Source organism: Nerophis ophidion, linkage group LG02 (genome assembly GCF_033978795.1).
Source record: "Nerophis ophidion isolate RoL-2023_Sa linkage group LG02, RoL_Noph_v1.0, whole genome shotgun sequence".
NCBI classification, from domain to species: domain Eukaryota; kingdom Metazoa; phylum Chordata; class Actinopteri; order Syngnathiformes; family Syngnathidae; genus Nerophis; species Nerophis ophidion.
This window is the reverse complement of record NC_084612.1, coordinates 45,946,326-45,961,750: the sequence shown is the minus strand read 5'-3', so window position 1 is coordinate 45,961,750 and position 15,425 is coordinate 45,946,326. Positions and strand designations below refer to the sequence as shown.

General features: G+C 42.8%; 1 protein-coding gene across 1 annotated transcript in view; it reads right to left on the bottom strand.

The window, feature by feature from the left end:
* Positions 1-745: 745 nt before the first annotated feature.
* Positions 746-15,425, bottom strand: part of tafa3a (TAFA chemokine like family member 3a) — an 85,533-nt gene continuing 70,853 nt past the window's right edge. Inside the window, exons 3-5 of the mRNA XM_061884929.1 lie at positions 13,240-13,389; positions 7,990-8,114; positions 746-1,442 (exon numbers count right to left, since the gene is read on the bottom strand). Coding sequence (XP_061740913.1) covers positions 1,431-1,442; positions 7,990-8,114; positions 13,240-13,389 — 287 coding nt within the window. The 3' untranslated portion in view covers positions 746-1,430. The remainder of the gene's footprint in view (positions 1,443-7,989; positions 8,115-13,239; positions 13,390-15,425) is intronic.

Below are 15,425 nucleotides of genomic sequence, written 5' to 3'. Positions count from 1 at the left end.
GCCCATGTCACCTTTAACCGGATAAGTGGAGAATATGAATGAATGAATATAAATTCATTCCGTCCATCCAATTTACACCGCTTGGGGTTGCGGGGGGTGCTGGAGCCTATCTCAGCTGCATTCAGGCGTTATACGGCGTACATCCTGGACGAGGACGGTGGGTACACCCTGGACAAGGAAGGCGGTGAACACCCTGGACAAGGAGGACGCGGTATATCCTGGACAAAGAAGGTGGTGTACACCCTGGATAAGGAAGGCGCGGTAGATCCTGGAAAAGGAAGGCAGGGTGCACCCTGGACAAGTAAGGTAGAGTACACCCTGGACAAGGAAGGCAGGGTTCACCCTGGACAAGTCACCACCTCATCACAGGGCCAACACAGATAGACAACATTCACACACTAGAGACCATTTAGTGTTGCCAATTAACCTATCCCCAGGTGCATGTCTTTGGAGTTGGGAGGGGCCTATCCTGAGGTGCAGGACTTTGGAGGTGGGAGGTACCTACTCACCTAAATGGCAAAGACTACATTCCGGCTAAGGCAACACATTGTAGTCTATACACTAATGCTATCTAATGTCTGAGAATTGCAATTTCCAACAGCATGCAGACTATGTCACACTGTACTGTGTCAGACTGTACTGTGTCGGACTGTACTATGTCACATTGTACTACGTCAGACAGTACAGTACTTGCAAATGTGTAAGTAAACAAGTGGACAGCAGAGCTCATTGTTAAACCTTTAATAAATACCTATTTGTAATTATTTGTTTTGTATTTACTAACACATTTTAACACAGAAACCAAGTATTGAACATTGGCACAGTTGCATATTAGTAATGCATCTCAGGGTATTGTTTGGATTCAGATGTGAGGGTATTAACATAAGGTGATGGCACAATTATTCAATGGAGAATTATGTTGAGCTGAAATGTGCATTTAAAGAGACAGTATCTCGATGTGGTTAGATCTATTCAGATGCTACCGTCATCAATGGTGGTGTCTGAAAACAACAAATACTATTTCAACCTGGTGGATGTTTTGTTGTAACCCACCCTTCATGGACACCTGGTCTCTGCAAGGACCACTTAGCAGCCCAACAAGTGGATGATTGAAAATGCTGATGTCACTTGAGCGACAACACAAACATATCTTTGGGGAAAAGACAAAGGTTTCACATCACGTTTTTTTTGTTGTTGTTCTGAGCTAATAAATATCTTCAAGGCCGAGTCCTCTGGTGTGTGGGAGTCAAACTATAATACAAAGACAGTTGGAGACGTGGATGTCAGTCATCTTCTAGGACAGGCAGTCTTCCACGACTCCTCTTCACTGTCCTTTTGACCAAAGTCCCCATTGGTCTGGAGTTTCCAAAAATCCCTAAGACAAAAGAAAAAGTGTCCTACAGTGATATCCACTTCTGCTCTGCTGGAAACTACCGTGTGACCTGGAAAGAAAGTGAACAGAGATAAGTGTTAGTTGTCATAAACAGTCCATCAATTTACACAATAAAGCCTTTCTCCGCACCATCAATCAAAGTGAAAGTAAATACCACCTCCTAAAATGGGGGCTGAGAATACTAATTGTGCTGACTTTGTTTTGTTGCCATTTGCTTTTTTGCCAGCACTCTTTAATCTGAAGGCACTGGAGGAGAAGAAGATACTATTGATGTGGTCCACAGTATCACTTCAACACATGAGAGAATATCACTGCTAGTGTGGGATGGATTTCTTAGGAGTAGTGGTCCCAACCACGGGTCCAAGGAGCGCTACTGTCACACCAACATTCCATCATTTCAAAACACCCGCATTTTTTCCAACTCAACTTTGGTCTGTCCCACTGTTTGAGAAAGTCCTGACACCATGTCTTTCAAGTGTTTTATCAGTGTTCAATGGGACAATACACATGAACAAACATACGCAATGTCAACATGCCAGATGCAGGTTACGCCCACAGGTTGATGCTCCATCCATCAAGTCCATAACAGGTTGACGCTCCATCCAACAAGTCCAGTTATACACCAACATCAGACAAAAACTGTGCAATACAACTCACAGAATCCGATATATGAAAGTACTAATTAAACAAAATAGACAGCCGTATAAAATAGTCGGCTGACCTTAACTCAGATGAAGAATAAAGTCACCATGTACTGAGTGGGGTGAGGGTGTGGTCAGCGTGCTGCAGGAGCAAAACGTCACTGTCTCAGTCAATGGTGTTGAGGGCGGAGCACCATTGACTAGGGGCCAGGGATGTGTGAGATAGAGCAGTGGTTCTCAACCTTTTTTCAGTGATGTACCGCCTGTGAACATTTTTTTAATTCAAGTACCCCCTAATCAGAGCAAAGCATTTTTGGTTGAAGAAAAGAGATAAAGAAGTAAAATTCAGCACTATGTCATCAGTTTCGGATGTATTAAATTGTATAACAGTGCAAAATATTGCTAATTTGTAGTGGTCTTTTTTGAACTATTTGGAAAAAAATATATAAAAATAACAAGTGATTCAATTATAGATAAAGATTTCTACACATAGAAGTAATCATCAACATAAAGTGCCCTCTTTGGGGATTGTAATAGAGATCCATCTGGATTCATCAACTTCATTCTAAACATTTCTTCACAAAAAAATAAATCTTTAACATCAATATTTATGGGACACGTACACAAAAAATCTAGCTGTCAACACTGAATATTGCATTGTTGCATTTCTTTTCACGGTTTATGAACTTACATTCATATTTTGTTGAAGTATTATTCAATAAATATATTTATGAATGATTTTTGAATTGTTGCTATTTTTAGAATATCTTAAAAAAATATCACGTACCCCTTGGCATACCTTCAAGTACCCCCAGGGGTACGCGTACCCCCATTTGAGAACCACTGGGATAGAGAGAGACAGCTGGCAAGTGATTAGATTTAGCAGGTGGTACGTGTTAATCTAATCAGCTGTTGTCTTTAACAGTGAGCGGCCAGCGAAGGAGAGGGGTGGGAGAAACTGGAGAGAAACATCTCAAAAGATCATACTGAGACGATTGTGCATTACGTCATATGCTGATTAAAAAACTCTAATAAACAGCACGCCTGACTCCTGTGACGTGGTATCCGTGGATCCGGTCGGAAACGACCTCTACATACTGTTATATGGACACATGATATAGTGCTAAAGTGTTGCATACAATAAGTGTGCTGAAAAAAGAACATACACTTGGCTTAAAGTGATGACATGATTGCACATGACCCTGTTACACAAACGGCTAGTATTAACAGATGTGTTTGTATCTTACCCTGTAGACCAGTGGTTCTCAACCTTTTTTCAGTGATATACCCCCTGTGAACATTTTTTTTAATCCAAGTAACCCCCAATCAGAGCAAAACATTTTTTGGTTGAAAAAAAGAGATAAAGAAATAAAAAAAGGCACTATGTCATCAGTTTCTGATTCATTGAACAGTGCAAAATATTGCTCATTTGTAGTGGTCTTTCTTGAACTATTTGGAAAAAAATATATACAAATATCTAAAAACTTGTTAAAAAATAAATAAGTGATTCAATTATAAATAAAGATTTCTGCACATAGAAGTTATCATGAACTTAAAGTGCCCTCTTTGGGGATTGTAATAGAGATCCATCTGGATTCATTAACTTAATTCTAAACATTTATTCACAAAAAAATAAATCTTTACATCAATATGTTTGGAACATGTCCACAAAAATCTAGCTGTCAACACTGAATATTGCATTGTTGTATTTTTTTACACAGTTCATGAACTTACATTCATATTTTGTTGAAGTATAATTCAATAAATATATTTATAAAAGATTTTTGAATTGTTGCTATTTTTAGAATATTTTTAAAAAAATCCCACATACCCCATGGCATAACTTCAAGTACCCCCAGGGGTACGCGTATCCCCATTTGAGAACCGCTGCTGTATGTCACTGGTGAGGATAGGATTGCAGATGACTGGTGAGGATAGGATTGTAGACCACAGGTGAGGATAGCATTGCAGATCACAGGTGAGGATAGGATTGTAGATCACAGGTGAGGATAGGATTTTGGACCACAGGGGAGAATAGGATGGCAGATCACAGGTGAGGATAGGATTGTAGACCACAGGTGATGATAGGATTGTACATCATAGGTGAGGATAGGATTGTAGACCACAGGTGAGGATAGGATTGTAGATCTCAGGTGAGGAAAGTATTTTAGATCACAGGTGAGGATAGGATTGTAGACCACAGGTGAGGATAGGATTGTAGTCCACAGGTGAGGATAGGATGGTAGATCACAGGTGAGGATTGGATTGCAGATCACAGGTGAGGATTGGATTGCAGACCACAGGTGAGGGTAGGATTGTAGATCACAGGTGAGGATAGGATTGTAGACCACAGGGTACGATAGGATTGTATATCACAGGTGAGGATAGGATTGTAGATCACTGGTGAGGATTGGATTGCAGATCACATGTTGTCTTCACTGCCAACACAACAATGGCTGTAGTAAGGTAAGACATGTTGTCTTCACTGCCAACACAACAATGGCTGTAGTTAGGTAGGACATGTTGTCTTCACTGCCAAAACAACAATGGCTGTAGTGAGGTAAGACACATTGTCTTCACTGCCAAAACAACGATGGCTGTAGTGAGGCAAGACATGTTCTCTGTATTGCCAACACAACAATGGCTGTCGTGAAGTAAGACATGTTGTCTTCACTGCCAACACAACAATGGCTGTAGGGAGGTAAGACATGTTGTCTTCACTCCCAACACAACGGCTGTAGTGAGGTAAGACATGTTGTTTTCACTGCCAATGAGAAAAAGACAAGACTTCCAATATGTCTTGGCTGTCATCTCCACACATATTTCCTGTCGTGCCACAGTCAGTTTGCCCTCACACGTAATGAAGGACTCATGTCATTTAAAAACCTTACACATCCGTGGTGATTTCACGCGTGTGTGGTGATGTCACACAGCAGCGGTGATGACACGCGTATGGTGATATCACACATCAGTGGTGATGTCACACACGTGTTTTGTTATCACACATCAGTGGTGATGTCACACATCAGTGGTGGTGTCACACGTGTGGTGATATCACACATCAGTGGTGATGTCACACACCAGTAGTGATGTCACACGTGTGGTGATATCACACATCAGTGGTGATGTCACACATCAGTAGTGATGTCACATGTGTGGTGATATCACACATCAGTAGTGATGTCACATATCTGTAGTGATGTCACATGTGTGGTGATATCACACATCAGTAGTGATGTCACATATCTGTAGTGATGTCACATGTGTGGTGATATCACACATCAGTGGTGATGCCACACATCAGTGTTGATGTCATACATGTGTGGTGATGACACATGCTGTGTGCTCTTTGGTTATTGTTGTTTATTAATGAAACTGGCAGAGGCTGCCTCACTAGCTACACAACGATGGCATCTTTTTCTCTGCAAGTGTGATCTTTCCCGCTCGCCGTGTTGGGAGACGCCATCACAGTTTCACTGCTCTGCGACGCAGTTCAGCAATTGTTGAAGCAGGCCATGACACTGAATCAGGTCTGCAGTAAACAGGCTGCGGCCAGGTGAAAACCTCCCAGCGAGCGTCTTGTGGGTGTTGTGGGTTTTGTGGGCGTTGCGGGTGTTGTGGGTGTTGTGGGTGTTGTGGGCGTGGCTGCGAGTGAGTAATCACACGAGGGGGGGAAAAGGACAAAGAAGGCTGCTCCAGGTGTGATGTTTGAAGCCGATCACAGAAGTTGACTAAATGAAGGTATGTGCAGCAACGACACTGCCAGCCTCAAACATCCACACTTTGTCCACTGCAGCGACCGTTCCTGTGTCCGCAGACGACTTACTGACTACCCAAAGATTGCAAGAATAAGAGAGCACATGACTCCTGATTTAGCCTCCTTCCACTGGCTGCCTGTGTCTTTTACAGTCCAGTTTAAAATGATCTTACTCCTTTTCAAATTCTCACGTGGTCTTGCCCTGCCTTACCTCTCTGAGCTGCTCTACCTCTCTGACCCCACCCGCTCCCTCAGGCCAGCTGATCAGCTGCTCCTGGAGGTAGCCACATCAAAGCGTGTGAAGTGAAGTGAAGTCAATTATATTTATGTAGAGCTTTTTTTTTTTATAAAATGCAAGCTCAGAGGGGACAGAACCTTCTGTTCTCGAGACGGGCCCCTTTTTTGACTGCTTTTAAAACCCTTCTCAAAACCCATTCTTATTCACTGGCTTTCAACCCAGAATGAGAATTTAAACTGTTTCTAATTTTTTTTACTGTTTTTAACTTTTTAACTGCTTTTCATCCAACACATTGTTCTAAAGATCATTTGTATTTGCTTTTTCAATGTGTAATTTACTTCTGTTTTAAATGTTATTTATTTAGTCTGTCCTTTGCCTGTATTTATTTGAGGTGTACAACCCTTTGTTTTTCAACTGTGGTTGTTTCTAAAGGGTTTTATAAATAAAGTTGGTATGGTATGTTATGATATGATATGACATGATTTTGTATGGTATGGTATGGTATGGAGAAAATGTTGACTTTCAATCTGGGACGTCAAGGGATTTTTTTTTCAAATCAGATTAATAACACTCTTGAGCTGTGATTAGTCATGACTAGTCACACTTGAGATCTGATTAAACATGACTAATCACACTATTGAGCTGTGATTAATCATGACTAATCACACTATTGAGCTGTGATTAAGTGCGGTTTTCGTCCTGGTCATTTGCCCAACCAGTCTACATGTGCTTTGTGGACTTGGAGAAGGTATTCGACTGTGTCCCTCGAGAAGTCCTGTGGGGAGTGCTCAGAAAGTATGGGGTACCGGACTGAACCAACTCATCTGTGTACCAGATGAGGTGGTTCGGGCATCTGGTCAGGATGCCACCCAAACCCCTCCCGAGGGAGGTGTTTAGGGCACGTCCAACCTGTAGGAGGCCACGGGGAAGACCCAGGACACGTTGGGAAGACTATGTCTCCATGCTGGCCTGGGAACACCTCGGGATCCCCCGGGAAGAGCTGGACGAAGTGGTTGCGGAGATGAAAGTCTGGGCTTCCCTGCTTAGGCTGCTGCCCCCGCGACCGGACCTCAGATAAGCGGAAGAAGATGGACGGATGGATGGAATGTCAGAAGAAGATCTGAAAAAGAATACACACTTTCCCCAAATAACTCTCTGGGACCCACAGACTTTGATTACTACGGCCATCTTTAAACAGACAGTAAGAAATGAGTTGATGAGAAGAATACACCAGGATCACAGAGTGAAACACTAGAAAAGGGTTACTTGTGCCACACAACCAGCAGGTACATCTACTGTATGTACATCCAACTATAGAACACAAACATCGACTGTGTATACACCCAACTATAGAACACGTAGCAGCTAATGTATGTATGTCCAACTTTGGGTGCAGATATTCGGGTGCAGATGTTCAGGTGCAGATGTTTGGGTGCAGATTTTTGGGTGCAGATGTTTGGGTGCAGATGTTCTGGTGCAGATGATTTCGTGCAAATGTTTGGGTGCAGATGTTCGGGTGCAGATGTTTTAGTGCAAATGTTTGGGTGCAGATGTTCGGGTGCAGATGTTTTAGTGCAAATGTTTGGGTGCAGATGTTTGGGTGCGGATCATTGCGTTCACATGTGCAGAACATTAGGTGTGAAGTTTGCTTGTCCTGGTGTGATCACCCCCTCAGATCCAGATCAGCTTTGTGGTGGTGATGCCGTCTTCTATGTGTGGGAGAGTCTGAATTATTAACCCGACTAAAATAAAAGAGTGTAGACATGAATAATAGAGGAGGTGGCTTGGCGAGGGGGTGGTGATTCGTGATAGGTGGAGACCAGCAGCCCAGACCTTCATCTCTTCAAGCAGCCTAATGCTTTTGTTTAGGAAGCTTCCTGGTCTCATGTATTGCTCAGCAATTCTTTTTCCATTGTTTGCAGGCCAGAATGTTTGTGATTGGATCCAAAATGACACCAACCTTGGTGGTCTTGACTTTGTTGCCCCTACTGCAGCTCCATCCTTTTAGGTCTGGCAGCACTTTGCATTCCTCAGCGTCCATGCAGGGATGCATCTGGCACCACCATTTCTGGGCCACCAGGGATGCTGAACAAGAAACAGCATCATCAACATCTTGACAAGTCTGAACTAGAACAACAAGAATTAGACTTCAGAATCAGAATCCGAACCAAAATCAGCTTTATTGTCATTACACAGCGTAACGAGATTGAGGAATAGATAGACTTGGACTTAGATAAAACTTCATTGAAGGGAAATGTGTCAAGATCCGCTGCTCGGATCATGTCATATTCGGTTTTAGTTCTGTTTCTGTATCGTATTCTGCTGGTATTTGACTTCCTTAGTTCATTGTGGCACTTCTTGTTTTGTTCGGTTGCCATAGCTACACATTAGTGTCACCTACCTTTTGTTTTTTACGTGCACTTGCTTTGTAATTACTCTCCTTATTTAAGCCTGCCTTTTCCGTTTACTCGCTCTCGCATCCTAGATTGTGGTAAAGACTGTTTTTGTACTTGCTAGCTTCCGCGCTATGCTTCCCTTGTTTGTTCCCTGGCTCACATGCTAGTGCTTTTAGTTCTTTGTAGCTCCCATGCTAGTTCTGTTTGTTTTGCCTTTAGTGCCTAGTGCAAGTTTTTCTGTTCTTAGTCTGTATAAGTACTCTAAATCCTCATTTCTTACTTTCACGCTGTGTCCAAGTCCGACTGCATATTAGACAGAACGAACCCGCACCACGATGCCAGCTAACCGTCACAAAATGTTGTGTGTGTGTGTGTGTGTGTGTGTGTGTGTGTGTGTGTGTGTGTGTGTGTGTGTGTTATAGGGATGTGGGTCATTAGGGTATTGTCTTTAAGTCTATAAATCACTTTATGCTGCATTTTTTTATGTACGAAAAACGCTTTATTATAAAGTTTGATTAATTGTTGATTTTCTCTCTCAGGTTCTTAATGAAGGCAGACATGTGTCCTTGTCCAGGTTGTACAGCGCCTTCCACCCGAATGCAGCTGAGATAGGCTCCATCGACCCCCCGCGACCCTAAAAGGGACAAGCGGTAGGAAATGGATGGATGCATGTGTGCTTGCATCTCTCTTATATCTCCCTGTTTTTTTCTTTCTTGGAGCCCCTTTCTAGAATCAATCAATCAATCAATGTTTATTTATATAACCCCAAATCAGAAATGTCTCAAAGGACTGCACGAATCATTACGACTACAACATCCTCGGAAGAACCCACAAAAGGGCAAGGAAAACTCACACCCAGTGGGCAGGGAGAATTCACATCCAGTGGGACGCCAGTGACACTGCTGACTATGAGAAACCTTGGAGAGGACCTCAGATGTGGGCAACCCCCCCCCCCTAGCAATGGATGTCGAGCGGGTCTAACATGATACTGTGAAAGTTCAATCCATAGTGGCTCCAACACAGCCGCGAGAGTTCAGTTCAAAGCGGATCCAAGACAGCAGCCGGAGTCCCGTCCACAGGAAACCATCTCAAGCGGAGGCGGATCAGCAGCGCAGAGATGTCCCTAACCGATACACAGGCGAGCGGTCCATCCTGGGTCCCGACGAGCGGTCCATCCTGGGTCTCGACTCTGGACAGCCAGTACTTCATCAATGGTCATCGGACCGGACCCCCTCCACAAGGGAGGGGGGGACATAGGAGAAAAAAGAAAAGAAGCGGCAGATCAACTGGTCTAAAAAGGAGGTCTATTTAGAGGCTAGAGTATACAGATGAGTTTTAAGGTGAGACTTAAATGCTTCTACTGAGGTAGCATCTCGAACTGTTACCGGGAGGGCATTCCAGAGTACTGGAGCCCGAATGGAAAACGCTCTATAGCCGGCAGACTTTTTTTGGGCTCTAGGAATCACTAATAAGCCGGAGTCTTTTGAACGCAGATTTCTTGCCGGGACATATGGTACAATACAGTCGGCAAGATATGATGGAGCTAGACCGTGTAGTATCTTATACGTAATTAGTAAAACCTTAAAGTCACATATTAAGTGCACAGGAAGCCAGTGCAGGTGAGCCAGTACAGGCGTAATATGATCAAACTTTCTTGTTCTTGTCAAAAGTCTGGCAGCCGCATTTTGGACCAACTGTAATCTTTTAATGCTAAACATGGGGAGACCGGAAAATAATACGTTACAGTAATCGAGACGAGACATAACAAATGCTTGGATAATGATCTCGGCGTCTTTAGTGGACAAAATGGAGCGAATTTTAGCGATATTACGGAGATGAAAGAAGGCCGTTTTAGAAATGCTTTTAATGTGTGACTCAAAGGAGAGAGTTGGGTCGAAGATAATACCCAGATTTTTTACAGAGTCACCTTGTTTTATTATTTGGTTGTCAAATGTTAAAGTTGTATTATTAAATAGAGGTCGGTGTCTAGCAGGACCGATAATCAGCATTTCCGTTTTTTTGGCTTTAAGTTGCAAAAAATTAGCGGACATCCATTGTTTAATTTCATTAAGACACGCTTCCAACTGACTACAGTCCGGCGTGTTGGTCAGCTTTAGGGGCATGTAGAGTTGGGTGTCATCAGCATAGGAATGCTCTCTAAAATCTAAAAAGGATGGAATTGATCAACTGACCTGTTAACAAAATTCACAAGATCTTCTCAGCGAGAAGTTTGTGTTCAGGGAAACCTGCCTGTCCTGATAAAACATTGTTGATGGACACGTAGTGGACTCTTGGCAGAAATGAGCTGCCACATGCCTTACAATTGGATGATTTTGACCAACAAACCCCATTTCCATATGAGTTGGGAAATTGTGTTAGACGTAAATATAAACGGAATACAATGATTTGCACATCCTTTTCAACCCATATGCAATTGAATGCACTACAAAAACAAGATATTTTATGTTCAGACTCATAAACAATTTTTTGGGGGAAAATAATAATTAACCTAGAATTTCCTGGCTGCAACACGTGCCAAAGTAGTTGGGAAAGGGCATTTTCACCTTTTCTTTTAACAACACTCAATAAACTTTTGGGAACTGAGGAAAATAATTGTTGAAACTTTGAAAGTGGAATTCTTTCCCATTCTTGTTTTATGTAGAGCTTCAGTCGTTCAACAGTCCGGGGTGTCCGCTATCGTATTTTACGCTTCATAATGCGCCACACATTTTTGATGGGAGACAGGTTTGGACTGCAGGCGGACCAGGAAAGTACCCGCACTCTTTTTTTTACGAAGCCACGCCGTTGTAACATGTGCTGAATGTGGCTTGGCATTGTGTTGCTGAAATAAGCAGGGGCGTCCATGAAAAAGACGGCGCTTAGATGGCAGCATACTGTATGTTGTTCCAAAATCTGTATGTACCTTTCAGCATTAATGGTGCCTTCACAGATGTGTAAGTTACCCATGCCTTGGGCACTGATGCACCCCCATACCATCACAGATGCTGGCTTTTGAACAGTCTGGATGGTTTCCTTCCCCTTTGGTCCGGATGACACGATGTCGAATATTTCCAAAAACAATTTGAAATGTGGACTCGTCTGACCACAGAACACTTTTCCACTTTGCATCAGACCATCTTAGATGATCTCGGGCCCAGAGAAGCTGGCGGCGTTTCTGGATGTTGTTGATAAATGGCTTTTGCTTTGCATAGTAGAGCTTTAACTTGCACTTACAGATGTATTGACAAACTTTATTTAGTGACAGTGGTTTTCTGAAGTGTTCCTGAGCTCATGTGGTGATATCCTTTAGAGATTGATGTCGGTTTTTCATATAGTGCCGTCTGAGGGATCGAAGGTCACGGTCATTCAATGTTGGTTTCCGGCCATGCTGCTTACGTGAAGTTATTTCTCCAGATTCTCTGAACATTTTGATGATATTATGGAGCGTAGACGTTGAAATCCCTAAATGTCTTGCAATTGCACTTTGAGAAACGTTGTTCTTAAACTGTTTGACTATTTGCTCACGCAGTTGTGGAAAAAGGGGTGTACCTCGCCCCATCCGTTCTTGTAAAAGACTGAGCATTTTTTTGGGAAGCTAACACAATTTCCCAACTCATATGAAAACGGGTTTTGTATTTGGAACCATGATAACATCTGCTGATTGTCTTCACACCTTGGTATGTTTCTGGCAGCCATTGCTGGTAACCTAAAGCTGCCACCAATAATAGAAGAATGGGCAGGACTTTAGTGAATTTTGTACTAAATCTTGGATAAGCTGTCTGCTCTGCCAACTATGATGAATTTGAGGATCTGAAATGGACAATTACAGTGAAATGTTTGTTTTCACATGCTCAAACTTCTAATCTGGATTGTTTTCCCTGTTTGGAAGAACCTGGCAAGGACTTTAAGACTCCCTTAAGACGACAGTTAAGAGAAAACGCAACAAACTCCTTCCCTGTCTTTCAGGGACACACACCCATTGGTTGTTGACTTCTGTTGCACCGACTGGCTGTGTTATCACTCCGTTTGCCAGCACCAAAGTCCAGGAACAACACCGACTGGCAGTTTTATCACTCACCCTGCCAGCACCAAGGTCAAAGAACAACACCGACTGGCTGTGTTACCACTCAGAATGCCAGCACCATGGTCCAAGACCAACACCGACTGGCTGTGTTATCACTCACCATGCTAGCACCAAGGTCCAGGACCAACACTGACTGGCTGTTTTATCACTCACCATGCCAGCACCAAGGTCTAGGACCAACACTGACTGGCTGTGTTACCACTTAGTCAGCCACTACCATGGTTCAGGACCAAAACCGACTGGCTGTGTTATCACTTAGTCAGCCAGCACCAAGGTCCAGGACCAACACTGACTGGCTTTGTTATCACTCACCATATCAGCGCCATGGTATTGGACCAACACTGACTGGCTGTGTTATCACTCACCATATCAGTGCCAAGATCCAGGACCAAAAATGACTGGCTTTTTTATCAGTCACCATATCAGCACCAAGGTCAGGACCAACACTGAATGGCTGTGTTATCACACACAATCCCAGCACCACAGTCCAAGACCAACACCGACTGGTTGTGTTATCACTCACCGGGCCAGCACCAAGATCAAAGACCAACACCGACTGGTTGTGTTATCACTCACCCTTCCAGCACCAAGTTACAGGACCAACAATGACTGGCTGTGTTATCACTCTCCATGCCAGCACCAAGGTCCAGGACCAATGTGAGTCTTCAGGCTTACACACACACTCACAACAGGTGTGCACCATGCATCATCACAATGAAAAAGCCTTTACCGTCCACACAAGACGGTGCCGCCCTCGTGGTCCCCGCCACTTGTCCTGGGAAGCAGGAGCATTTGACGGTCTGCGATCGCTCCTCGATCTTGTTCTTGTTGCAGCATCGGTGTGCAGCAATGACCTCACAGGTTCCTGCTTTCACGTGAACTGGAATGAGAGTACAACATGGGTTTAACAAGTCGTTGCTCTTATAAAGAAACATCTTATAAAGGAACATAAAGAAACTACGGTCCGTGGACTAGATCTGTCCAACACAATGTCCTGAGTTTTCTTGTTTTAATTCAAATGTGTCTTGTCCCGCCGCTGAGGCAAATCATCTTTTTGATGTAGATGATCTAAAGCTGCAGTACAGTAAGAGAAGTGTGGGATACTTTACAATTCATTAAATGTTTGATATATTTAGTCTGATTGGACTGAATATGTTTAATATTTGAATATATACTGTATATGCATATGCAGTGGTGGTCAAAAGTGTACATACGCGTATAAAGAACGTAATTTCATGGCTGTTTTGAGTTTCCAATCATTTCTACAACTCATTTTTTTGTGATGTAGTGATTGGAGCACATACTTGTTGCTCACAAAAAACATTCATAAGGTTTGCTTCTTTTATGAATTTCTTTTGGCTCTACAGAAAATATGAGCAACTGTGCTGGGTCAAAAGTATACATACAGCAGTGCTTCTCAAAGTGTGGGGCGCGCCCCACTGGTGGGGAATAGAGACATGACAGGTGGGGCGCGAGGAACGGGAGGAAATTTCACTTTAACTATTTTTTTTTTTTTTTTAATTCTTAGATTTTCTTTTAACAACCCGATTTTCTATACAAACTGTAAATAACTTTGAGATTCTGTCTGTGAAATCCGATATATAAATTAATGTAAATTACTTAATTTTCCTGTAGGCTTTAAATTTCTAGGTAGAAGCGAAAGTTTGACAGACGCAACAGTAACTAATGAGGGCGGGGCTAAGCGGAACAAACTTTCGCGCGGATGGGTAGCAGGCTAATGTGTGGACCACAATTACACAAAATTGATAAATTGGCTTCATATAGAGTTGCATACAGAATTGCTCAATGCAAAAAAGCACACACAATTGTTGAGCAGCTGATTCTCCCCGCTTCAATAGACAAGGTGTCAGTCATGCTTGACGAGACAAGCGCAGCAAAATTAAAAGCTGTCCCACTGTTGAGAGACGTATATGCGACATTGCAAGTGATCTTGAGGAACAACTCGTAAACCAGGGTTTGGCAACCGGCGGCTCCGGAGCTGCATGCGGCTCTTTGATCACTCTGATGCGGCTCAGCTTGTCACGGCCAGCTCAGCTTGTCATCCTGCTAGTCGAACCTCAGGACAGGCCCACGGCCACGCGCGTCTCCGGACGGAGACATGTGGGTGTCCAAGTTAATTCGTCTGAAAGCGCACCTTGAAGATGTTTCACGCCAGAAGGCCGTTCTTGCTCAGAATCACAAATAGTGTGATATTGAAAACCTCCCCAAACCAGACAAACTTGTGTTCGAAACTTGGAATACTATCCCCGACTTTTTTGTGAACATGAAAAAGTATGCACTTGGAGTCCTGTCGATCTTTGGATCCACATATGTATGTGAGCAGGTGTTCTCCAACATGAACTTTATTAAAAACAAACATGGCACACGCCTCACAGATGAGAGTTTACATTAATGTGTGAAGATAAAGGTGACGTCATACAGCCAGGATGTGGAGACTCTGTGCTCTGCGGTTCATGAGCAGAAATCACATTGACTACGTATGATAAATATTTTAATTTCCTATACTTTTGCATATATTCACATTTTTTAATTGTTCAGCGAAATAGACATTTCATCATTTAGGTTGGCAGCTGATGCACGGCGCCAGTAAAAGGATGACGACACAGAGAGAGAGGACGGCTTTTTTGGTTTTCTGCCAGTGAATAATTTAAGTTCGGCATTTTGTTTTTTCATTACTACAAGGAAGACGTAAATAGACATTAAGTATTTTACTTAACCTTCAACCCGACATCTTTTTCGGAGTTAAAAACGTTTTGTTGAATGCAGAAATTTTATTTCATTTTTTCTGCAGTCCTTCATTGATTTCATAAACGTAACCCATCATAGTTTGTTTATACATAGCACAAAGCAAAAACAAAACTTTATATGCAGTGTTATTTCATTTTAAAATTGTTT